The sequence below is a fragment of the Vicugna pacos genome, chromosome 2, assembly GCF_048564905.1.
Source record: "Vicugna pacos chromosome 2, VicPac4, whole genome shotgun sequence".
Lineage (NCBI taxonomy): Eukaryota > Metazoa > Chordata > Mammalia > Artiodactyla > Camelidae > Vicugna > Vicugna pacos.
In genome coordinates, this window is record NC_132988.1 from 69,019,214 (window position 1) to 69,044,676 (window position 25,463).

Sequence of the window (25,463 nt, forward strand, 5' to 3'; positions counted from 1 at the left end):
GTCTTAGGTCAACGCCTCTATTTCTCCGTTTTCTTCCTGGATGATTTCATCTGGTAATAGCTTCAGATACCAGCCTTATTCATCGATTTCCCCAATTCTTATCTCCAGCCCTGGGCTCCTGAGCTCTAGACTTAGACATATAGTGGTGTGCCTGACAGTTTCTCTTTCATGTATAGTAAGTATTTCAACCATAAAGTGGCCAGAAAAGAACTCTTGATTCCTCCCCATACACCTGTTTCTCCACAGTTCCCCCAGGCTCCTGAGATAGCTTCCTAGTTTCTTTTGTCTCCTGACTATGCATTTCTCACATAGCAGCCAGAGTGATCCTTTAAAAGGCGAAACAGCTCAAGTCACTTTCCGTCTTAAAACCCTTCCGGGGCTGCCGTAGCACTTTCGCTGTGTCCTGCAGGAACCTGATGGCTTCCAGTATCGTCACCTCCCATTGACCGTCCGTCTCTCTGTCCAGCCTCACTGACCTCGCTCTGTTCCTGGAACGTGCTAACCTTCTTCCCACCTTAGGGCCTTTGCACTTGCTGTTCTCCTTATTTGGAATGTCCTGCCCCCAGATCTTCAGATGTCTGATTCCTTGCCATCATTTTTGCCTCTGCTCAAATGTCAACTCCTCAGAAGCTGCCTCTGAACCATCTCATGCTAAGTAGCCCCTGCCTTATTATCCTCTTCGGCAGAGCGCTCCGTGCTCTCTGGGATCACCTTGTTCATCTATTTATGATTTGTTTCTGGGCAGTTTTGTCTGCCTTATTCACAGATGTATTCCCCTCCCTCTGAAGAGGGCCAGGGACGTAGCAGACACTACATAAATGTTTGCTGGATCAGCAAATATGCTGGATCATTTAATCTTCACGGGAACCAGAAGCTCAGAGCGGCTGATAACTGACTTGACTTCTCAAGTCTTCGAGGCATTTGCTTTTTGCTATGATCCTGACAGCTGAGCCATATCCTGTTTGCATTTAGTTTTATAGTTTTAGTTAGAGTGTAGAGAAGGAAAAAGACATATATCAGGATGCACTTTCGTGTATAAGGCCCATACCCCTGAAATAAGATATTCTGTAAGTTTCTTCATGGCATTGTCCACCGGTAAAGTCAAGGGAAAAGAAAGAGAAGGATGGACGGAAACATACCTTTATTAAACACGTAACAGGTGCGAGGCACAAAACTGAGTGCTCTCACATCTGTCACCTAATTTGAATTGCAAAGCAATCCTGCCAGGCTGATATTCTGACCCCCAATTTTATAGATGGAAAAACTGAGGCTCAGCAATGTTGGATACTTTGCTCCAGGTAATACAAATACTAAGTGGTAAGGGCTAGGTTTTTTAAACCCGGGTCTCTCTGACACCAAATTTCTGACTTTTTAAGCTCAGATGGTTGCTTTGTGAGATGGAAATACTCCTAAAATAGAAAGGAGGGAAATGTGAATTCAGTGCTTCTCCACATAGATGATAACAAATACGGGAAGCACAAGAGTACGCTACAGAGACAATATGGAGAGCAGACCTACAGGATTCAATGCCTGAGCATATAATTGGATGAACAGAATACAGAGTGAACATTTGGTTCTCTGGCAGAGCTCATGTACGGTATGACATAGAGCAGCTGTCCTCAGAGAAAGTTCTTTGTTTCTAGATCCGTAGGACACAAGCAGCATTTGAGCAATTTGGGATTTCTTTCTGCTTTCACTATAAATAGAGTTCATGGAATTCTGTATGTCAAAGTTAGTGCAATGAAAAGGAGTCACAGGATATGGAAATAAACCTTAACTCATTCTATAAAGTAGAAACACGTTTGGCATCGGGAGGCTGTGAAAACGCTGTCATTACTTGGATGGATTCTGAGGTCTTATTTAGCATATGAAATTGCAGAGGAGATCCTATTATGTAAGGAGACAGGAGGACAGCATAACGTGGCTACAAAATGAGGAACTTTGTGCCCCTTGGGGAAGAGTTAACAGGACAGCTATACACAGAGAGAGACATGTGATAAGAATGTGGAAAATGAATGAATGAGTGGCATATATATGTGACCGTTGCCGACGCCGGGTTGCTGGATAATCCTCAGATGTCAGATTTCCGTAAGGCCAACATGTGACTCAAAGCTTGCCACTCAACAGAGAATACTGGGCTGTGCTGGTATTAAGAGGCTGGCTGGAAGCTAGGCTCCCACTGTGCACTAGCCTAACTCCCCGTCGCTCTCCGTGTGTGGGTGGGTGTGCGTGTGTGCGTGCGTGTGTGTGTGTGTGAGGGTATACATTTTTATGCAGTGGGTGTTTAAAGAGCTGAGCACCGAAGCTGGATTTCCACAAACGATCATCACGAGTACTCCAGGCACACCAAACTTCCTCTCTTGGTATTTTTTTCTCCTTTCATCTTTTTTTTTTTTTTTGGGTGCAAATCCCAAAGGAGAGAACCCCCGGCATCCAGCCTGGAGGACTGAGATGATTTTCCCTCACCTGTCCCCGTGGGTGCCCTCTCAAGGTTAGGACCGAAGCTATGTGGGACCGGCATATTCTCCAGCACCAGCTGAGAGGAGCTGAAGGAGCGAAGGAGCAGCAGACACCCAAGGCGGAGGGACTCTGCCCCGTTGACATGAACAGCGGCTTACAGGTTCACCTGCCCAGAAGCTGGGCAGCATCCGGTGGCTCACTCCAGGAGAAGTCTGAGCATTCTTTTTTTCTTTTTTATTACTATAGGATGGAGGATGAAGCTGTCCTGGACAGAGGTGCTTCCTTCCTTAAGCATGTGTGTGATGAAGAAGAAGTAGAAGGTGAGCCTGACGGGTCTGGGGAAGCGTATACGTACATACCTATGTCTTTGTAATAGCGTGCATGCATGGCACGTAGCTTGTATTTTTGAAGTTGGAAACCCACGGTTTTCTGTGGAGCTTCCTTAATCTCCACGTTTTGCTTCAACACAGAAAGTAATTCTTGAGAACTGTACTGGCCCATCAGTGTCTGAATCAGGGTGGTCCTGCCTGACTAACAACATCCAAAAAACAGGGGTCTTACTTTAAAGCAGGTGCCTATGTCAGCTGTGCCTCTCCATCAAAACTAACTATTTTTGCCTGATAGTATTAACCACCTTCCAGTGACTAATTCAAGGAAGCTGCTAGATTTATATAAATGTATTTGGCAGTATCTTCTAAAATTTTTCCTTGTTGCCTGCGGGGTAGAGAAACAGATGTTACGGAGGGAGAATGATACCATTGCTGCAGGAAACATGGGTCTAAGCTGAGGATATAAAGAGTGGTAATTATGGCTGCATCTCAGTTAGGAAAAGATGGGCAAGCATTTCTTCCTTAAAAAACCTCCAGGACCTCTTTTGCTCATGTTGCCCAGTGCCAGCTACAAACCAGGTAAGAGTTAAATTTCAGCTGGTGCTGGGTGCTTTCAGCGTGCCTTTCCTTCTCTCTTCTCTTGACTTAGCAATGATTAATTGATAGTGAGAAGGTAGGGCTTAATTAATATTTATTAAAGTAAGTATGTGAAGGCATCACAGATATACCAGGTGTCACTAATTTTCATAATGACAGTTTGAAAAGTAATCAAGGTTCTAGACAGTACTCATAGAGTTCAGTGAACCTTGCTGGGGAACCGTGTCATAAATTCTGCCCTGTAAAATCACCCGAGGAAGAGTTCATATGTGTTTTGGACACTCTAGTCAGATTGGTACCATTCAGTAAGTATTTAATGTCTACTAGAGACTGGGACTGGGGAGGGGGTGGGCTCAGGTAAAAGAGGCTGGGTCCTGTGTGTTCTAGGGTGACACTTCAGCCAGGTCCCAGGCAAGGGGTGCTCCTCTGGCACCTGGAATAGTTGGGGTAATGTGGCCAAAAGGTTTCCTTAGTAAGTTTCTTCAGACCATGTCGTGTTGGAAGGCTGGTCTCTCCCTGCACCTCCCTCCTCCCTCTTTCCTGCATGTGTGCTCTTGAGACTGACTAATAAGAATTTGATGCCTGCATTTCTTAGGGAAAAGGAAACCACAATATTTTCTTTCATATTGTTTTATGGGTTCCTTGCACTTTTACAACATGACTGTGGGGAAATGCCAAGTTAGTGAAAGCAAAATAATAAAACTTTTGTCTTAAGAGTCTTGTAACCCATGATGTTAAACCTCCATTGTGGTGACTCTGTCACTGTCCCAGTGTCAAAAAGGAGATAAGAATCTTATAGCATATGAAGATAAGAATTAATGTAGGATTGAGCAAATACCCTATAATTTCAGGACAGTTAAGGTAGAAAAATCAGTGAGAAAGCTTGGGGATGAGATGTACTCTGTGTGTGAGTGTGTATGTGTGTGTGTGTTCCTTGTGAATAGCCTTCTAGCTAACTTCACAGGAGATGTAAATCGTTCTTGAGTTTGTAAGGTCTGTAGGATTGACAGCAGTCTATTAAAATAGAATATTATACATGGATTTCTTAGGGCTTTGACTAAGAAGTGTATTTCCTGAAGTTTCCCACTTGATTTTCAAGTACAAAATTAAGTCAGCAGCGTAATGAACAGCACAGAACCCTGGAGTCAGGTTTCTTTATGGAGAAACAAAAGACAAAAGGTGGCGGAAACATCTGTAAAATTGTTTGGCTTTGTGAGGATTCAACTTGCCGCGTGAATTTTGTGTGTTTTCTCTTCTGGTTAAGACTGTGTTTGAACGATTATCTTTCATGTCGATTGGAGCTTGGATTAATCACATGTCTTACAAGACATGGCTGCTGGTGGAGGATGGTTGCTCGTGGTCTCGTTTTGTGGAGGTGATCCAACAGTATGGCCTCCTTGCAGTGCAAGTCGTGAAACTGTTGTCAGGGCCCTCCCCTCTGACTCTCCCATATCCTCACCTTGCTTCCCCCGGTAGGGGTGGGAGCACTTACATTTTACAGTTACTCCAGGTGAAAGTGTAAAGAAGTTGAAACGGAGATGGGTGTGATGGCTTTATCTATCCATGGTCCCAGTGGTTGAGAATGAAGAAACAGATGACTTGACTGTCAAGAACTCTAAGCAGGATTTCGAGTGGGAATGTTTTCCTCAAGGACATGAGTCTGTCTCATGTTTTCAACTGCATAGAAAAGAGTGTCTTTGAGGGAGAGCAGGCTTTTATTTCTGTTCCAAAATAGCTGAGTTTCTGGTACATTTGTGGCAGGCGTTGGTGCTCCGATTTTAAGGATCAAATTCAAAGGGCAAGGAGCTGGAACACCTAACACTTCTTTTATCAAACATATTTCCTTTTATCCAAGTAGTTATTTCTGTTGCTTCTTGGATAAACACGGTCGGAGTATATTGCAGCACCCTTGGCAAAAGTAAACTTAAGATAAAACTTTGTTTTTTAAAATAATTTGCACAAACAAGATGCACTCCCATTAAATGATTATTAGGGTGACCTCCAGTGACTCTAGTTACTCTGAAATGTTTATACTTTAAAGTTCTTCTTAAGGTCACTCAATATGGGGTGACTGGATCGGCTCAGCCTGGAGGCCAGGGCCAGATGCTCCCTCACAGCTCTTCCTGAGGCTGTGGTTCTGAGGAGAGGGGAGAGGCTGAGATTGCCAACCCCACCTTCAGTTCACCTGGTTCAGCTTTACTCGCAGTGGGTGGCATGACATTGAATCCACATTCTAAAGACTCAGTAGAAAACCATCAGCTGCAAAACTCACTAAGAGGAGAGTGAGTCAGAAGAGGAGTCACCTTCTGTTTAAATAATGAATTTATCCACGTGAGATATATTTAAAGACCTAAAGCTTGTTTTCACATACTTTGTCATGTGCACTTGTGTTACTGGCTTAAAGAAATCTTTTTTTTCTTTTTGTCTCCCCAGTTTTTAATTGAAGTATAGTTGATTTACAATGTATTAGTTTCTGGTGTACAGCATAGTGTTTCAATTATATACATACATACAATCATATATATATATATATTCTTTTTCATTATGGGTTGCTGCAAGCCACTGAATATAGTTCCCTGTGCTGTATAGTAGGACCTTGTTGTTTATCTGTTCTGTACATAGTAGTTTGTATCTACTAATACCAGCCTCTCAATTTATCCCTCCCTTCCAACTTAGTCCCCCAGTAATCATGTTTGTTTTCTATGTCTGTGAATCTTAAGGAGATACTCTTGAGAAAGAAAACGAAGTGTCAGTTTTGACCTTTAAAATAGAGGCTTTTAACATCTCTTCTTTCTTTGGCTACTTTATACTGTGTGTTTTTTTTGGGGAGGGGTGTAATTTGGTTTATTTGTTTATTTTTAGAGAAGATACCTTGGATTGAACCCAGGACCTTGTGCATGCTAAATATGGGCTCTACCACTTGAACTATACCCTCCCCCCATACTGTGTTTTTTAAAGCTAACATTTTTAGCATGGAACGGTGACTGTGGGTAAACATTTAAAATTTTTCACGTCGTTTCAGATATCACATTTGTTTCTGTACCAAAAGGCTCCAGGCCCAGCCCAGGCATTTTCACAGAATTGGTCTGTAGATGACAAATGAATGTTACCAGAGTGATCCAGAAATGCTGATGGTGAGGAACTAAGTTTTCACTTCAGACACCCTTAGAGGAAACAGGCAAATTTTGTTGGGTGAGCTGAGGTTGATATGGCAAGAAGGAGTCCTCGGTAGCTCTTCCAAACAGAAGGAAATCTTACGGATATTTTATCCTTTAACAAGTCAGCTAAGATTTGGGGTCTGTGTGACATAAACAGATTACTTAATATTCTCATATTTTGCAATAGGGGAAAAAGAGCAAACTCCACCTTATCCTTTGAGATAAGGCCTTGGCTCTGCAAGACTAGGTGACTCCCCAGCCAGCCTTGGCAACTCTGACTTCGGGAGGAGGGGCCTTTTCTTAACATCAAACCTAACCAGCGACTCAGGAAGCACAAAGTACAGCAAGACAATATTGGCTGAAGTGGGTCTCCGTTTCTGAAGTTTGATCAGTGCTCTTACTAAAAGCCATTATGATATTTCATGGGGTTTTCCTCTTTCGTTCAGAACCAAGTCCAAAAGGAAGTGTGCTTCCATCTGTCCAGATGGAAGAACAAGTCTACAGATTTCCGTGTCTACGGACGGACACTGGGGGAGAGAGGATTGTTGAAAATGCATGGAATTTATGGGAAGATTATTTTTAGGGAAATAAAAGTGAAAAAGTAAGACAGGGTCTGGAACAAAGTAGACATTCACTAAATATTTGTTAAAGGAAAGAGTGAATAAATGAATGTATAAATAAACTAAAGCGTACATAAAATTACTTTATATGATCCTCTAAAATCTTCAAGTTTTTAGTTAGCAATTTGGTTCTCTTAGAACTCAGTCGAATGAGGTGATAGTCTCTAGTGATCCTGTTCTTGCTGTTATTCCTGCTTCATTTTACAAAGATCATTGATGTCTTTATATTGTTTGTATTGATAAGAAGAAGCCCCTAAAACATCTCCACCTTATTCTTTTTCCTTCTTCTGCTCTGTATTTTGAAAAGAGAGATGAAATGGTGAAATGGTGGCTTTTGTCTGTCTGGAGGTCAGGATCTCAGCATTTTACAGACTTGAAGTCATCAAGACTCAAACCTGTTTTTCACTAGAGGATATTACTATGATGTATTTATGTGTGTGGGAGGAGGTGGTATTCTAAGGGAAAATATGGGGCCTGCTGGACATTTGTTAACGATGACAATGGTCAAAACGTAACTGCCGAGAAGGAGTGAATGAAAGCCTGTCCGGTGGGGAGGCAGGGGCCGAGTCCGGGCCACGCTATTCTGAGCACTGGACACAAGTGTCCGGTTGCGTTTTGCTGACCTCCTCTCTCCTGTTCACTCTAATTGCTCAGAAACACTGTGTACAGAGGAAATACTTGGGCAAATATTGCCGAGGGAAAAGCCTTCTTAAAAGAAACAATGATTCCACACACTGGAGCGCTTGAAGGAAACGCGGTGAGGTGTTTACGGGCTGGTGCCTGAACGGCAGCTTGGGTTTCCCAGAGCGGCGGAGCCCACGCGGACCTCTTGCGGTGTCCGGCCTCTTCCTCCTCGGGGCCTCCGCTGAAATCCCGCCAGAGGCCCTGCAGCAGGCAGCACCTGGCTGCCTGGCGCCTCGTGCTGTGTCAGTGAAGTTAAATATTTGTGCATGGATTTCTTGAGCTCCGTGATAATTCTGTGGGCTTTTGAAACTAGAATCAGACATCCTGTGCCCAAGTTTTCCAACTGTAGAGAATTTCCTGATGGAAGAGTCTGGGCCAATGCCCTCTGAAGCCACTTTCTGTCCTGGGTGTCTACATTCTTTTATGGCAGTAAACTTCACAGATTGAACTTGGTACTTGTTGTATTTGACAAGGATCCAGAAATTCTAAACTAATACACTTGCAGCAGTTTTGTCTATGGTTGAGTTTCTTTTTTTCAAGGCTTCGTGTCTGCTTGTATTTTTGAGACATATTGTTTCCTATTTATTTGGGGGACTCTTTATCCCTTGTTTTGTTCATGTGTTGTTAAAGTTGAGCGGCTCGGCATCAGTTTGGGAAGAAAAGTTTAAAACGCGCTGTATTGCTGCAGCATGGCATAAGTGAAGGATGAAATTCACTGTTTGGATTTTGGATTTCTGGTTCTGTAAAATGAGAATAATAGATCATGCCATTCACCATTGAACCGTTTGGATAATTACACGTTACCTGTTACAGTGTCACAGCGCTACATGTCCTGTGTTCCAGTGTACAGCATTACATGTTACAGTAAGAAAGTGTTGCTGCTGTATGTGACATTAGGAATAGGAATGCTCTGTACCATACCACTTTCTGTTCTTTTGCTTTCTGATTGATTTAGCTGCACCAATAATTTTCAATGATGATTATCATTCTAAAAATTGCAACTGACCTAAATGTTTGCTATTTGCTTAGCTCATTTCTACCAACGTCTATCCCTTGCCTTCCTAACCACACTTACCTACTACTTTTTGTATTGAAAAAGGCAAAGCCAGAAAGATTTTCCAAGGCCTGCTGTCTATTTTTCTTTGGACTTATTCTGATTCCCTTTAAGGTCTGGATGTTAGATCTGATTTTCACAGTTAAATGGCTCTGATATATATTTCCCCTACCTGTGAAATTGCCTCCTTTTACAAGAAGAGGCATACTAAGTATAATTGCATACAGGGTATGCAATTACAAATGCGTGCTTATGGTCTAATAAAGCCTGCAAAGTTGCTTATTCTGGAAAACAGATTTAACTATATGATACATTTCCACCAATGAGGAGAATTCAAGGCTCTATTATGTAAATATCTATATCTATCTATCTATCTATATAGTATATAAATATATTATGTATATACATTTTTTTCTTCCCCCTCTGCAGCATAGACTAGAATAATATGTTCCCCAGTGGCTGTTATATAATTTGGGTGCCAATTAAATGAGATTATGCAATAGTATAGAAATAATACTAAGTATTTCAACCTGAGCTAAGTATTTCTCCATTTTTAACATTGTAAGACTCAGAATTATTGGGGAAATAAAGCTCAGTTGAGGCTCTCTTGGTGCTGTGGTGAGTATGCTCGTGGGATTTTTTTTGTTTTATTTTACTTTTCTGACTGATTGCATTTAGGGGACTGAGGTGAGAGCCTTCCATGATGGGAGTTCACATGAGGTTCCAAATATTGTGCCCCTGAAGCTGCTGATTGCCAGGTGGGATGAAGGTGAAGGTGGGGGGGTGGTGAGTGACATCCATTGAATCAGCAGTAGAGGAGACTTAAATAACTCCCTTCTCTGAATAGCTGCAAAAGCTTTTAAATCTGATTAATTGTTTCTACCTTTCCACGGAGTTAGAATTAGAAAGCAGTCACCCTGAATGCTATACTCAACGTGTTCACCTTTCCTTATACCCCGCTGGCTTTGAAAGGAGAACAGATGCTGCATAAACCTCTTAGGATATGATTTGTCTGACTTCTCATGGTGGGATACCCAATAACTTTTACGGGGCCAGAACTTTTGGAAATCAAAATGGGTGTTTGAATTTTAGTAATATTGGCCAACATATCAACTTTAGAGAGCCAGAATCACACATTTATAGATATGCTAAATCATCACTTCACCCTCCAGTTGATTATTAAATATTATTTAAAAAATGTTATTTGATTAATTTTTTTTGTAGGGGGAGGTAATTTGTTTATTTATTTTTAGAGGAGGTACTGGGGATTGAACCCAGGACCTCACGCATACTGAGCATGTGCTCTCCCACTTGAACTGTACCCTCCCCCTGATTATTAAATTTTCAACAAACAATTCTACCCCTGCTGAAAAATAAAGACAATGTCTTGGATGTAGCATGAAAACTCATAATCAAAAAACCATGGATACATGTATTTGGCAAACTCAGTCCGTATCTGCTGGTTGAGGTACTTTTCTTCAGTCCATGCTGTGTGTTGAGAATGTCGTAGAGAACCAGGCATCTCAGGACCTATTTCTGTTCTTGGCTCTGACCTGCCTTTCTGGGTGACATGAGGCCAATTATGCTTGTGTGGTTACATTTCCTTCAGGCAAAGGGCAGTTAATAACCTATCTTCTTATCTACCTACTAGAGATGCTCTAAGGAGTCTTAGAAAACACCAGAAAAATACTTTGGTACTAGCAGTAAGCCAATGGCAAATTACTTAATTTCTGAGTCTCAGATTTTCATGGAAAGAAGCAGCATTGGTGCTTCCTTCTCTCCTAGTTTTGCCAGGGGTGTAAGTCAACTGATTTGAAATCCCCAGGATGAACCCTATCAATTTAAGATACTATCTTCCCTGGATATATTCCTTGCATGTGATTTATCTTTACGCTCAACACCTTCTCAGCAGTGCTTGCTATGACTGCAGAATGCTTTCAGGCTGCTGGTACTGATACCTGGTGATCAACAAATTAGTTGATTAATATCAGTGGTGACTCTCCTTATTAACTTTAACTGATGGACAATGCCTTTATTATTTTTTTTTTCTTTAAGCTTATCAAAATGGTAGGAACAGTTGCAGCGGTAAGCTCTGATATGTTGCTTTTCCAGGCTCACATGTACCATTGCAAGTGATAACATATTCCAATTAGGACCACAATTCATGTGCAGTCAAATAAACGAGTCATTATTTAAGGACACTGGTTGGTAGATATGACAATTTGGAAAGTGTATTGTGTACACGGGTGAGTTTACGTGGGAGACTAAGGAATGCATCTCTCACAGAGTGACAGTGAGCTGAGACCTAGAGGGTGAGGAGGATTAGCTAGGTCGGGAATGAGGGAAGACTCCCAGCACTGAGAAAGAGGTAGGCCTGTCTGAGAAGCAGAAATAAGGCCTATGTGGCTGGACCATGTGAACTGGGAGAGGGTGGCCCCAAGTAGATGGAACCCAGATAATTGGTGGCCTTTTTTGCTATGCTAAAAATTTTGAATTTTTTTGAATGTGCGCTGGGGAGCCATTGCAGAGCATTGTAAGCAGGGAAGTGGCAAGACAAAAATTTGCATTTTAAAGAAGATCTCTCTGGCGGGTGGATGGAGAGAGTTTCCCAAGAGGGCAAAGGTAAAGGTGGGGAGACTGTTGCTAAGATTCAACTAAGAGATGATGTTGGATTGGAGCAGAGTGGAGACAAAAGAGATGGGTTGAATTGCCAGGACTTGCTGATGGACAGATGGGTGGATGGGCATGATTGTTTCTGGATTCCTGCTATGAGTGATTTGGGAGATTTGTGTGTCATTAGTCAGATGGGGAGTACTGTAGGAAGAGTAGTGGAGGATGATAGGAGTTCAGCTTTTTGAGTTTGAAGCCCCTGTGAGATATCCAGGTAGAACTCTAAAGCAGGCACTTGGCTACACAAACTGGAGCTAACAAGAAGGATGGGGTGGAGATGTAAGTTTGGGAGTCCCAGAGAGATAGCTAGTATTTTAAGCCATAGGAGTGGATGACATTACCAAGGGGAGAGGACAGAGTGAGATGAGGATTGAACTGGGCTCTGCTATGCCAATGTTCGAAAGTAGAGAAGGAGCAGTCACAGAAGTCAGAGGAAAACCAGGAAGAGGGCAGTGTCTCTGAGACCAAGAGAAGAGCATTTTCAATAAGGAGCCAGTGACTGGCAGTGCAGAGTGCTACCTGGAGTCAGGTAGATGGGGGTCAAGCAGTAGTTAGTGGGTTTGGCAGGAAAAGGTGATTGGTGGCTTTTGTTAGCGATCTGGATGGCATGGTTAGGAAAGAGTCAAATTGGAGTTGATTGTAGAGTGTCCAAGGAGAAAGCTGTCATCATAAGTTGAGAAGGCACTTGGAGAAGTAGTAGAAAACGTTTAGCCTTTCCCTGTGTGTGCTCCATTACATGTAACCAGTTAAAATATTTAGAATTATTATAGACTTTTTGGAGCTAGAAAGGATCTCAGAGAAAATGTAGCTCAACAGTCTCACCTTACAGACGGAGAGATGAGCCCTGGAGAGGTTAAAGTGATTTGCTCTCAGTAACACTGAGAGTAATTGGATAACTAGGATGAGGGGCCAGGCTTCTTGACTTCCCCAGGGCAGGACTCATTCCAAAAGAGTGTGCTCGAGTTCTGGTTCCTCTGGAGCAGGAAAGGAATTTGGAAAGGGAGATGGATGAGAGCTGGGAGGAGTGCCTGGGAGAATAGGAAGCGGGAAGAACTAAATGGAGAAGAGTAACAGGTGTTGGGAGAACTGATGAGAAGGTGAGCGAGAAAGAAGACACAAGCCTGGCTGGCTGCATTGTTTGCATGACCCCAGGTGCTCAATGGGAGGACAGATGTCACAGCCAGAACATTTTCATATTCTGGGGCAGTTTATGGAACTAAGGGTTGTGGATTTAAACTTGTCTTTCTGTGATTATAAGACAGAGACATTTTCAGAGAACTCCTGAGCCCTTTTTGTTTTCTAGGTGATTGCTAATCTGAAGGATTAATCCTTTTTTTTTTTCCTTGTCTGTGTTTTGCAGACAGTGGAAAATGGGGGCCAGGGAGGTGGAGTCTGGTACCAAGGTAAAGGGAAAATGGGAAAGGAAACCTTTTATAACCAACCAGGAGAACCAAAAGTCCCAGCCTCTACAGTGTTAACTATTTGGCTCTAGTTGGCTCATTGATAAATGAAGAGGTTGAGCCAGGTGATGTTAAGGTTCATTCCAACTCTGAAGGTACGATTGGGTGCTGCTGTGAAGTGACCGTCATGCTTCTCTTTTCTGGATGCGTGCGGAAAACTAGAGTCCTGAGGTTCTGGGATTGGGTTTAACTAGGCTAATTTAAATCTCCTGTGGCACTTTCTCTGGTTCTTGGTCATTGTTTTGGCTCCACAGCATTATCCACGTCTCATTTCCCTCTATACAAGTGTGTGAGAGGAGGGAATGATGCGAGCTAGTGTTCAGACGTTTGATACCTGATCAGCCGTGAGTGCATGAACTATATGGCGGATTATCTGTCTATAGCGACTAAAGACTCCTCTTCCTATTGCCGGCCAGGACTTAGGCCAGTGCTGAAAGGGAAGGCAGAATAGAGTCGGAGACGAACAATGTGGTTAGAATGAGAGTGTGAATGTGTGCATTTATGTGCCTCTCTAAGCGGCCTGTCCGGCTGCAACTGCAAATCCGGTTGTCAATGACCATTGGATTAGCCATTGTTTTCTCCCTTCCAGCCCTACTTCCCATTCCGTTGTGCAAATGGTGACCACAGGAGAGTTAATGGGAACTGTCAGTTCTCTGTGGCTCACAGGTGGATTTTGTCTGACTGCATGTGTACTGCACGGTAAAATTCTCCAGCTCTTTTGGGGTTCTGGAGTGCCAGGATGAGTGGAGGGAGGGGTCACGTCACCTCTTCCTGTTGGGTGGCTCCTCTTCGCTCTTAGCACTGCCCTGCCTGGCACTAGCCTCCCCAGACCTTTTGGCTCCACTCTGCCCCGTGCAGTCAAGTTACTGAGGTTATGGAAGGTGTTGCCTCTGCTGCACAGTTAGACTCTGCATACTGACTAAAACAGCTGAGCCAAGGACCAGTTAGACTCGGTCTAAAGTTGGCTGTTTTGTCCTGCTCGGGGTGAATGCTCTGGAGTGCCTCTGCTAGAGAGCAGAGGGTGTTCACAGTTATTATCAGGGCTTGAGGTAGGTGGGAGGCGGCGAAATAGTGCTTTGCTTTTTTGCCTCTTTGGAAATAGGAGGGAGATACGAGAACACTTATGGGGCACCTTTGTGCAGCAGTCACAGTGGAAGACACTTTGCTGACATTATTGGATTTGGATTGTCCATAAGAATGATACCTAGCTCTCTATATATAGACGGTTGTATATAATATATATAAATCTCAATATAAGTGTATAGCTATAGGCATATAGATTATATTTTATATCTATAGATATGAATATAAAGGAGGTTCTGCTAGAGCAAAGTTAAAATTACTTTGGAGAAGCAGCTTTTTAGAGATTGTGAAGCATTTCAGGGGCTGTAGTTTATAAAAGATAAAGTGATTTTTAGTCCTGTTGATTCATTAAGGTAGGTTCCCATAGTGCCTTTAAGTGACTGTTCTAGCTTAGATGTTTTCAAATAATGGATGATCATTGCATATAATAAAGTTGTATTTCTTAAAAACATATTCATGACTTCAGACTTGATACAGAGCTGGTCAGTTGTAGCCTTTATTATCAGCTATTAGTGATGGGAACTGTAGTGGAAATGTTACTTCAGTGAGTGGTCTTAGGGTTCTCGCCTTTACCTAAAGACTGTGATTAGAACTGTTTTGCTAAAAATGAGCACTTAAAGTCAGGTGCAGAATTTTCCTGAGCTAAAGGACAAGCATTTAGCCCAGTCACCTTAAGCTCGACTCCCCTTTGAGACCTTTTCCTGTGCTGTTTGTTCTTGCCTGGAGATTGTTATCATCATCATCAAATATTAAATATTAAAAGTACTGTGCTCAGTAAACACCAGGTAACAAGCTGAGATTTCTTATCAGTCTTGCTTGGGGAACCTCAAGTTGCCTTAAGGATTTCTGGGAGGCTTTTAGTGAACAAAATTCCCTGCAGTTCAGTGGGAAGAAAAGTATTTCCCTGTTTTTCATCACTTTTATTATTTATTCACTTGCATACCTGCTCCTAAGTGTAACTGGTAGTATTAATATTAACATAGATTACTAATCAGCATTCAAAATGGTCTATAAATAAATTACATGTGTAGCATGCAATGATCTATTAATAAACACATGCATTATTTTCTTTTCTACATGAGAAGTTGCCCTTATCCGAAATACAGAAGTAGAATCATTCCTTGTCCTGAGCAGTGTATATGTTTGAGGGGTGGACCCTGATGCAAACATCTAACCAAGAGCTGACTTACCCGGTGTATACCTGCAGAATTATATCATGCCTTTTGAAGTGGATTTTCTTCTCAAGAACTGGTATTTATGCCCAAGCAAATTAGCAGTGTTGCTTTGATTATAACTTAATAGAGTTGGTTATGGACACTGTCTCAAGTTTGTGAGTAATATACTAACAAGTTATTTGTATCTCATTTGTTTAAGTGTTTAGGATTAGACACACTGATCTATTACTTATTACATAAAGTGCCAAACACACAACCTCTTTGGCATCTGGATTTGATACTATGATTCTGTTTGAGGTTTCTTAAGCATGTACTTCTAAAAAAAAACCTTCAAGATTTATTTTAGTCCAAGAAGTGAAGTCTTCACAGCATCTTTTAAATAATCTATCACTCATCCAGGGGCTCTGCCTCCTCTTGCACAGTCTCTTTTTTACAATTAAAAGGAAATAGTAAATCTCCCTCGCATTCCCCCCCCCCCCCCCGTGTGCTTCTTGGCCATAGCTGAAACATGTTTTGGGCTTCTTGGCCCAAGGCCAAGTCAAGGCAGGCCGTATTGAACTTATATTTTGGGACTGTGGCTGGTTAGTTCTGAAAGAATGATATAAAGTGCCAAGTGTTATGGAATCTTTGCTTTGAATTGGAGAGAACAGAAATTCCGTTGATTATAGAAAGAGCAACATTGTGGATAAAAATCAAATTTGGAACATCCCTTAGTGTTTAATTAGAGATGCATGTAGGAGGCTGGGGATGGCTGGGGGATGGCTGTGGGGGAAGGCAGATTTTTGGGCAAAGATTTAGACCTACCTAAAGGATCACTGGAGGACAGGTAAAATCTTTGCCTAGAAATCTACTTCGCCCACAGCCACCCCCAGTCATCCCCGGCCTCTACGCCCAGTGCTGACATCTCAGCTTTTGAATAATATTTATATGCTGCTTTATGCCAAAAATGTTTAACATGAAGGGAAAATAATGGTTGAAAAGTTGAAAGAGTGAGGTTAGTGTTTCAAATGCATGTCACGAAACTCTGTCTACCCACTACGGGTTGGCCCAAGATTTGTCTCTTCTGTTTCTAGCAGTCAACATGAGGAAGGAAACCTAATCGTAAGGTAGTATAAACATAGTGTATATTACTGAAAAAAAAAAACCCCTAAAAACAAAGTAATGGTGAAACACTCATTGTTCTTTTAAAAAATTATTTCATTTTATTCTTTTAATGGAGGTACTGGGGATTGAACCCGGCCCTTGTGCATGCTAAGCAAGTGCTCTACCACAGAGCTATACCCCTCCCCCCGAAACACTCAGTATTCTGAATGTTGAGACCTGAGAGATACTCCTCTTGCAGATTTTATGAGTTAGCTGGTGACAACATCCTTGACTTCCCTGACCCTTGGCTTCTTTGCCTGTATGGTGGGGATAATAGCAGTATTTGATTTGTGCCGTTGTGAGGGCTGCCTGAGTTCATAGATATGGGAGACCAAGCCGGAACCTGGCACGTTTGTAAGAATTCTATAAATGTCTGCTCTCTTCTGTATGTGTATAAACACAGAGCCCTGTTTCCTAAAGGAGCTCATGATCTATCTTGCATGAAGAGGCATATGTTGTTAACCACTCTGTCTGCTGCAGAAATTTTAGTTTGGCTGGTTTGACGCGTTTAATTCTACAAGGTCCTGAATCATCCTTGGTGGCGAAGTGGGTATCTGGGGAAGCCTCTTTAACTTGAATGGCTACGTTTACAAAGTGTAAGAGTTCTCTGTTGGCCTGAAATTGTGATTAGCAACTATCCATGCCTTGAGTTTGGAAATATCCTGGGAATTGGGAGAACTGGACATGATAGCATCGCAGGACCTGTGCTTTCACTGGAGGTGGAGCCCGTGAGGATGGGAAGAAACAGGGATCATCTGGTGATAATTTCTGACATTCAGAGATAACCAGGAAAGCCATGTTTTCTTCCCAGTAGTATTGGCCGTGGGGTGGATTGTGAGATTCCCAAAACATTTAGAGTTTGTTGGGAACTTGCACCGTCTGTCAGAGAAAGGCATGCGGGGTATTTATTTGAACACATGATACGGAGGTCACTGCCAAATCAAGGACTGAATGCCCTTTGACTTATACATAAATGAGCACTGTCAAATGTAGATTCCAGTAGTTTTATTTTACAAAATTTGTAGTAGCAAGAATGCAATCTTTATTTTAGTAACATTTTGAAAACGGTTGCCATTTCCTTATGAATTATAGCTATTAAATTTGTTTTGCTTTTTCCTCTTTAATATTATCTTTGGAAGCAGTTTTTACTGACATTTCTAACAGAAGTTTTGGTTTTTTTTTGATCCTAAAATTCCCTTATAAGTTAAGCCGGCAACTGTCCCTGATTCTCTGAGTGTCTTACTGTTTTGTGGACTCTTGCTGAATTGGAAAGCTTGTCTATCAAGTTTCTCCTTTTCATTTTACATGTAAAATAATACTACGCTCTCAACCTCTATGGCTTTCCTAAAAGCTGGCTGTCATTGTGGGAGTTGCAGTTTTTAAAATAGCCATCAATCTTCATGACTTATCTCTGAGACAGGTAAAGATATTTTAATGAATATAAATACTGCACTCCACCCATGATATTCTTATCAACAATAGCATATATATATGTATATATATTTTTTATCAGTAATGTGACTTCTATTGATTCTAAAGACAGGTATTCTGTGGGCTGTAAGAGTGCTGCCACTCCAGCTCATTTACTTTTGGTATTTTTGGTGAGTAGCATATACAGCTTATGAACTCCTTGGTCATCATTTTGAGAAAGCAGACCTTTCCACCACTTACCAAAGTGAGGCTGTCTTCCTCTCCTCTGTGGGCAAAGCTACTGAAATGAAAAGAGGTTGAGAAATCATCGATGAAACACAAGCACTATCCCTGAGGTCCTTAAGGTCCAAAAGGTTTGTTTACCTTTGGGACCATGTTCCTCTTCCTTTATCTGGACACGGGCAGAAAAGGAAAATGTAGTTAGCAGTAGTGTACGAGAGGAAGAGGAGGATGCTTTGCATTTTGAATGGCTCAGCTCAGTGCCCTGGTTTCCTCTGGCAGCTCTTGGAAGGGTAGATCTTCCTCATTCGAGGCATGTTCTATTTGACTGTGCGCTGTGAGGATCCTCCCAAAAGTTCACAGCTGTGTGGATACCAGAGAATTGTAACTTCCCAGAGGCCATCACTGAGAGTATAAAAAAATGCCTGAGTGGTTTTCGGGGTACAGAGAGGGACTGCAGATGGGCATGAGGGGTCTTTTTGGATTGGTAGACATGTTTTGAAGTTGAAGTTGGATTATGTTGATGGTTGCACAACTCTGAAAATATAGTAGAAATTACTGAATATGTACCCTTAAAATGAGTGAATTTTATGGCATGTGATGAATTATACATTGATAAAGCTGATAAAAAATGTCTGAAACTGGGGACGTCTGAGAAGGAACCACATTTGCACTTGGTACCTGGGCCCTGTAGTGCAGCATTGTGTCTGGAAGCTTCCCCACCTGTGGGAAAGTGAGCGGGCCTTGGGTGGGGTGAGGCGCCTGAGGGAGGAGCTGGCGGAGATGGGCATGAGCTGAATCTTACTCCTAAGGCAGAGAGGAAGCCTGCGATCAAGATGGGAATAAAATGGCCCCGTTTCTGTGGTGATGACAACTCCAGTTAGGTTCCAGAAGGTAAAGGACATTCCTCTCCATGGGCTCGGGAATGTCACTCCCCAAATCGGCCTAATTCTTTTGTCAAGTTGACCACAACAGCGCTTTATAGCCAGCAATCTTACCAGCGCCTGTAAACTGTCTTTTAAAGGATTTATCAAATATGCAGTGCAGATTTGGGTAAATACATTAAAAAAATCTTTTTGTATGACATCAATATGACTCATGTAGCTTAACTGCCATTTTGGGGGCTTAGGCATCATTATTTCGTAAGGAAGTATTTAACGTGACAGTTTTTTTTCAGCCTCTTAATTTTTTTCATGATGTTTTCCCATTTCCTGAACGAAGGCAACCAAGCTTTCAGTGTTGGATTTAGTAGAGAAATTGGTTGGGCTTTGCTTACGTATCAACGTTGTGTGACTTGAGATAACACTGCAGGACTCCCTCAGTAACTGGAGCGCAGGAAACAATTGACACTGTTTCTTAATTCACATTGTTTCTGAGACGTTTCCTACTTCCTAGTGTAATATCGCTTTCCCATGAGAACAGTTTGCTTGCAAATGGTTAGACATGATAAATTTCTCATTGGCACACATCCTGTGAGGAGAATGTCACTGTGCTTTGTAGTAGTCGAGTTGGTGTGTGTGTGTGTGTGTGTGTATATGTGTGTGTTTGTATGTGTGTCTGTGTTGGAGGGTGGCAGTGGGGGGCTTCTTTTTTTATTTGGATGCCTCCAACTTCATTCCAAGGATCAGATATTTTCTTTAAAATGCTCATGCATTCAAGTAGCATTCTGCATTCCTTGGTTGGAACCTCTTTCTTGACTAGAGAAGGTCCTTTAACATTTTGGAACCTCTTTCTTAATAGAACTGTTTTAATCCTTCCAGTTTAAGGGAACACCCCTGTGAATTATGGTGTTTTTAGATATACCCGAGCAGTTACTGTGGAAAGGAGGCCACAGCATTTATATCAGACACACTGCAGGGATGTGTGTTACATGTGGGTGTGTGGTATTGTCTGTGGCACTTAACGTGGTCATCAAGGAATAATAATTCCAGAATGTAAAAGGAAATCCGTAGATTATCTCATCTTTCTTGCAATTTCCATTGGCAGTTTCCCATTTGCAATTCAAAAACAAAAAAACAAAAAAGACGCTTTTACATTACTTCAGAAATGGTGGTTCCCACATTCAGAAGTTAGGCTGGATATAAAGTGAAAGTAAAAGTTTCCCAGTTAAAACAAATAAAAAAGATGTAGAACTTTGAGTTCCTTTTTTTCCCTGTCTTATCAGATTTTGTAAAAATAATACCACTTGTCAGTTTTGCAGCTCCTTCCATCTAGAGAACTGAAAGCATTTCACAATCTTTTTTCCTCATGCCCTTCTCTTCAAGGCAGTCTTTACTGGGCTGGGTTTATTTTTATCATTTCAACAACCAGTTTTTAGAAACTTTTGCAAACGAAAAAAGAAAAATGAGAATGGCACTGTAGCTGACATTCATTTTAGCTCTTTCCTAGTGTGAACATTTGAGTATTTCTAAAATGTTCTCTCCAAGTATGTCTTATTTTTTCTTAGTTTGTCCCAGTTCTAAGTCTCTATTCTGCTGATTGGGTAGAAAAAGTTTCGTGAAAAACCTTATCCCCAGCCAAATGACTTCTTGAACTTCAGTTAGATCTTTTTTCTCCCCCAGCTCCAAGGGTTCCTTTTTCAGTACTCTATTCAGTATAATCACAGACTCAAGGAAGGTTAGCAGTGGAACAGCCTCTAGGGATTACCCAATTTAAGCCTCTCATTACATACTTGGTGAGACTGAGGTCCCGAATAGTTAATGAGCATGCTCAAGGTCAGATAGCTCATTGATGGCATTGGTATGACCAGAAAGGATTCCTGATTTCCAGTTTGATATTCGTTGGCTTTCCTAAACCAAAATAGTCTATCTGGATAGACCTCGAGCACACCCTCCCAGAATCCTGGAGCCAGCCAACAGGTTGAGTTACATACCAGCTAACCAAAAATTGGGAAGAGGTTTTATTTTTCCAGTTTGAGTTCATTTGTCGAATATGGAATGGTCATGTTGAATTCATAGATCTTTTCTTCTGACCGTGGATCTGGTGTGACTTATATGTAGCAAAGATTGTGATTTGAAATGATGAGTGGTTTGTGTACCTTCCCTAGGCCACCACACCATCTACATTGGGGTCCATGTGCCAAAGAGCTACAGGAGAAGGAGACGTCACAAGAGGAAGACGGGGCACAGAGAAAAGAAGGAGAAGGAGAGAATCTCAGAGAACTACTCTGACAAGTCGGATGTGGAGAACGCAGATGAGTCCAGCAGCAGCATCCTGAAGCCTCTCAGTGAGTACTCCCTGGGTGTCAGCGCCTCTCTCAGCCTCCCCCCACCACAGCTGAGATCTTCTAAAGATCTCGTGGTTAAAGGAAAAGGATGCAGCAATACTGGGATTGTTGCCTCTAAACTTTATCTCTGGAGATGCTTCTCTTGCCCCAGCAGATTGGTCTAGGAAGAGATCTAGTAAAATTCTGAGTTTAGGCATGGTCCTGTGTTGTCCATTTTGACCAGTAAAGTGGTATTTAGCTACAGTTATCAACAGTAACTGGAAGGCTGCAAGAAATTTTTGGATTATTTCTGCTTGGAAATAGGTTCTATTAAGACAGTAGTAAGACACTAGTAGTAAGACAGTCAAGATAAGAATGTTTTATATACATATATATGTATATATGCATATATATGACATTTAGAGGATTACAGGTGACATTTAATCGAGATGATTTAAAAAGGAATAGTGGAAAAGCATCCTGAAAGTCAGAGAAGGGCGTAGTGTGACCCAGCTTGTGAGATGTCGAACCTGTTAGAGGTCGTGCTTTGGGTAGAGGCGTTATTAGGAACAGGATAGCAGGAGATCAGAGCACATCTTTGGCTTCAAGCAACAGGGTGAACTGTGTGTTTAGGTGTATGTGTCTGTTGCTTTGGCTTCTTTTGATGTGGAGAATCTTTGGCTGTCTGGGTAGCTTTGTGGCTGGAGTGAGAACGAATGTATGCGGGAGAAGAGAGAAGCGGCAGAAACACATGCCAATTTGGGAAGATTCTCCAATAGGAGTTACATAGTGACAGCTTTTCCGGCTGCCAGGGCTCTGCACTCTCCTCCTCTCTTTGCTACAGTTGCAGAAATACGGAACCTGCAATAAGATACATTATGGGCCCTGGAGATAAAGGTCCAGCTCAGTCCTTGCAGGTGGTGAGAGGCCAAGTTAGAATTAACAGCTCAGAAGTGTGGAAGGGCTAATGTACAGGGTTAAATTAAAAAGGGTGTGAAGGATACTGATGTGAATCTGTGAATGTTTTTGTAGTCTCACTACTGGAACTGAGCAGGTGGCTTAGAAGCTGGAGAGGTACTTATGCTGAGAGGAGCAATCAATGACCACCAAATTAAAGATGAAAGTTTCGAGGAGAGTTTGGAGCTGGACCACTAAATTAGAACATACAAGTGTTTTGGAATGAATGTAAGATGTAGGTAGGACCAGAGGGCAGGGGGCAAGAGTTATGTGCTTTTCACTGGAATACTGGAGGGGAAAGTCTTCTGAAAGTAATTGTTCGTATATTGACTTAAAAAAAAAATGAGGTCTGAGTTTTAAGCAAAGTCCTTGAAATGCAGACAAAAAAGGTCACAGTTAATGGTCTAGAGGAACAAAAGATAACATCCCTTTCCAAATAAATTACTACTGTTTATCTCGCTTTGCTATCTGTTTTGGCAAGGCCTGAGCCAGCATCAGAGGCGCTGTCCCCAGTGTGTGTGTGTGATCTGTCTCCCTCTCTCTCTTTCTTTCTCTCTCTCTCATCATCTCTCATTCTGCAATTTAAGAACAAGAGTGCATCATCACTATAAATACTAAAAAGGAAAGAGACACTCACCTACACAAATGGGCCAAGGGATTTTGAGATGGTGATTATGTAACAGCTTTTTAGGAAGGGCAGTGGAAACAGTGCCAGTGAGACTCAAACAGGTGATGGGGAATGGACAGGTCAGAAAGGTATGGAGATTGAACGCTGAGTCTGGTACAGGAGTGCCATTGCTTTTTGTGGCACTTGGGGACCAGTTTGAGGACAGCATGTAGAATAAGCCAAGTAGTTCATTTTTTTATTCTCAGGGGACTCCTCTTTGGGAAGTCCTCTAATTTTTTTTTTCCTTTTACCAGTCCAAATGGTTTATTTTGCCGACTTGACTTGCTCAAGCATTAAGATATTCCCAGTGTCTGATACTCTTGTATTTAAGGATGGGTTTGGCTGAAGATCCTGGGTCACCAGATAATCACCTTTGATTTTCAGTAAACATCTCATATTCCAATTAAAACACATTGTTACTCATTGTATTGAAGCTTGGACCTACAACTTGAAACCTGCAATTGTGAGATGCTAAGAAAATTAAATTTTGAATGCCCACGTTAAACTTGGTTTCTGAATTAATCCTATGGAGACACCACTGTTAAGGACAATGATCATGAAGAAACTACTTATAAACCTGTATTTTATGGTTAGTTATTTTCTGGCAAGTCAGTAAGTTATGCTGTCATATGCCTTTGACATATTTGACATGAGGTATCCAATTTGACATGAAGATCCTCTTAGAAATTACCATATTTTTTCTCCTGCGTATCAGGGAGACTAGACGGATTGGTACCTCTCTGTCTGGTGCGGTGCTACTTAAAACTGTTGCTCTCAGTTATATAGAAGGGCGTTTAACCCTGTGATTTTGGGGAAGCGATCAGGCTCTGGCACCAATATGAAGATGAAATCCTTATGGGAAAATTCACTGAGATGTCTGCCTCATATGCCATTGCTGTCTCTCGGGAGTAACCCCACACAGTTTCTGTTGTTCCGGGATCTAGAGTTTTTGAGTGACTTAGGTCTACAGATCTACCATGTCTCATTGACCAGATTCTTGCATGGGCCTGGCATTCTATCAGGTGATGCTTAGAACTTCTGAAAAAAATCACACAGGTAAACAGAGTAACTTGATGAAAATCATCTCTGATTTCTTCCTTGATGTCACCCCTGCCTCCCACCTGCAATCCATCAATGACTTCTGTTGGGCCTACTTCTAAAATGTCTGACTCTTGTCTACTTTTTTGGTTTGGCTGCCACATTCTGGTCCAGGAAATCCTCATCTCTTGCTTAAGATAACTGCAACAGCTTCCATTTTTCAAGTGTTTTCCCGCACAGAGGCCACAGTGGTCATCAGGAAGAGTGAGATGTGTCACGCCATTTGTTCAGAACGTTCCTGATCTTTCTGTTGTCCTTAGAATAAAATCTCAGTCGGGCATCAGGCCCACTGGGTCTCACCCACCCTGCTTTGTGTTATTTGCTCCTTGTTCACTTTAATTCAGCCACACTGATTTTTCAGTGGCGCCCAACCCTTTTCTGCCTCAGGACCTTTGCTCATGCAGTCCTGTCCTTTTGGAACGGTCACTCGTTCTTCTCCTGGTTAGCTGCTCTCTCCTTTTGTATTCCAGCTTTAAAGTTTCATCTCTTCAGAGAGGCCTCTCCCTACTACTCTAGCTAACGTAGGTTCTCCGGTGTTAGTCTTCCTCAGTTCTTACCTGTTTCCTTCCTAATGCATGTTCCTGTTTGGGATTTTGTTAGCCTACGGCTCTGTCTTGCACTGATGCTACACTCCCTGAAAGTCAGAATCAGGCCTGTCTTGTTTACTGTGTTATCTCTGGCACCTCGCACAGTGCCTGGTACATAGTCTGTGCTTAATAACTGCTTATTGAAGAGCGATCGAGTTGATGGGATCACTACAGAGGAAGATGTAGGTGTTGCTTCTCTTGGCCTCACTATTTCCCACAGTATAGAGGAAGATCCAGCTGACTTTCTTGTTTTTAATCCTCACACATCACCTTTATATTTCCCTGCTCTGCCGTTTTTCCCTTGCCGTGTGAAACCTGGCCCTAACATTTTTAATGATCCCACTTTGGAAAGTACCTCGTTATTTTAACTATTGCTAAAGTGGTATTTCGGTCTGGGTGCAGGACCCCTGAGTGTGTTGAGTTGCTCGTCACCTGCAGGTGATTTGCAGGACACAGGGATTTATCACATATGTTTAAAAACGCTCACTCTTCCGGGAATTCGGGCAGCTCAGCTTCAGAATCCATATTCAGGAGGCACAGAATGGAACAGTAAGGACAGCTGTAACAAGACAAAAGCCAAGCATCTTCCAGGTTTAGGGACATCAGGAAGATGATATAATTCATGCGCTCATTTAACTCATAACGCAGGTGCTTTCGTCTTTTCTCCATGGCTCTGGTGTCAAGACAGGGCTTCTAAAAAGCGGGTCCATGTTTTGAATCTTACACATTTGGAGTTTTGGGGAGGAAGCTAGCTAGCTCGTTTCTTCTCCGAGCTCAGCCGCAACTCCAAGGCCCAGCCTCACCCCTCTTCTCAGTGGGGTGTCCGAGCTGGTGTCCCAGCTGGGACACAGAGAGGACAACACGTG

At 42.1% G+C, this 25,463-nt stretch overlaps 1 protein-coding gene across 4 annotated transcripts in view; it reads left to right on the plus strand.

Annotated features, from left to right (window-relative positions):
• Positions 1-25,463, plus strand: part of SLC4A4 (solute carrier family 4 member 4) — a 314,261-nt gene that overhangs the window by 41,414 nt on the left and 247,384 nt on the right. For all 4 annotated transcript variants that reach the window (XM_072941127.1, XM_072941141.1, XM_072941149.1 and 1 more), the window contains exons 2-3: positions 2,707-2,780; positions 21,130-21,309. In XM_072941127.1, coding sequence (XP_072797228.1) covers positions 2,708-2,780; positions 21,130-21,309 — 253 coding nt within the window. In that variant the 5' untranslated portion in view covers position 2,707. The remainder of the gene's footprint in view (positions 1-2,706; positions 2,781-21,129; positions 21,310-25,463) is intronic.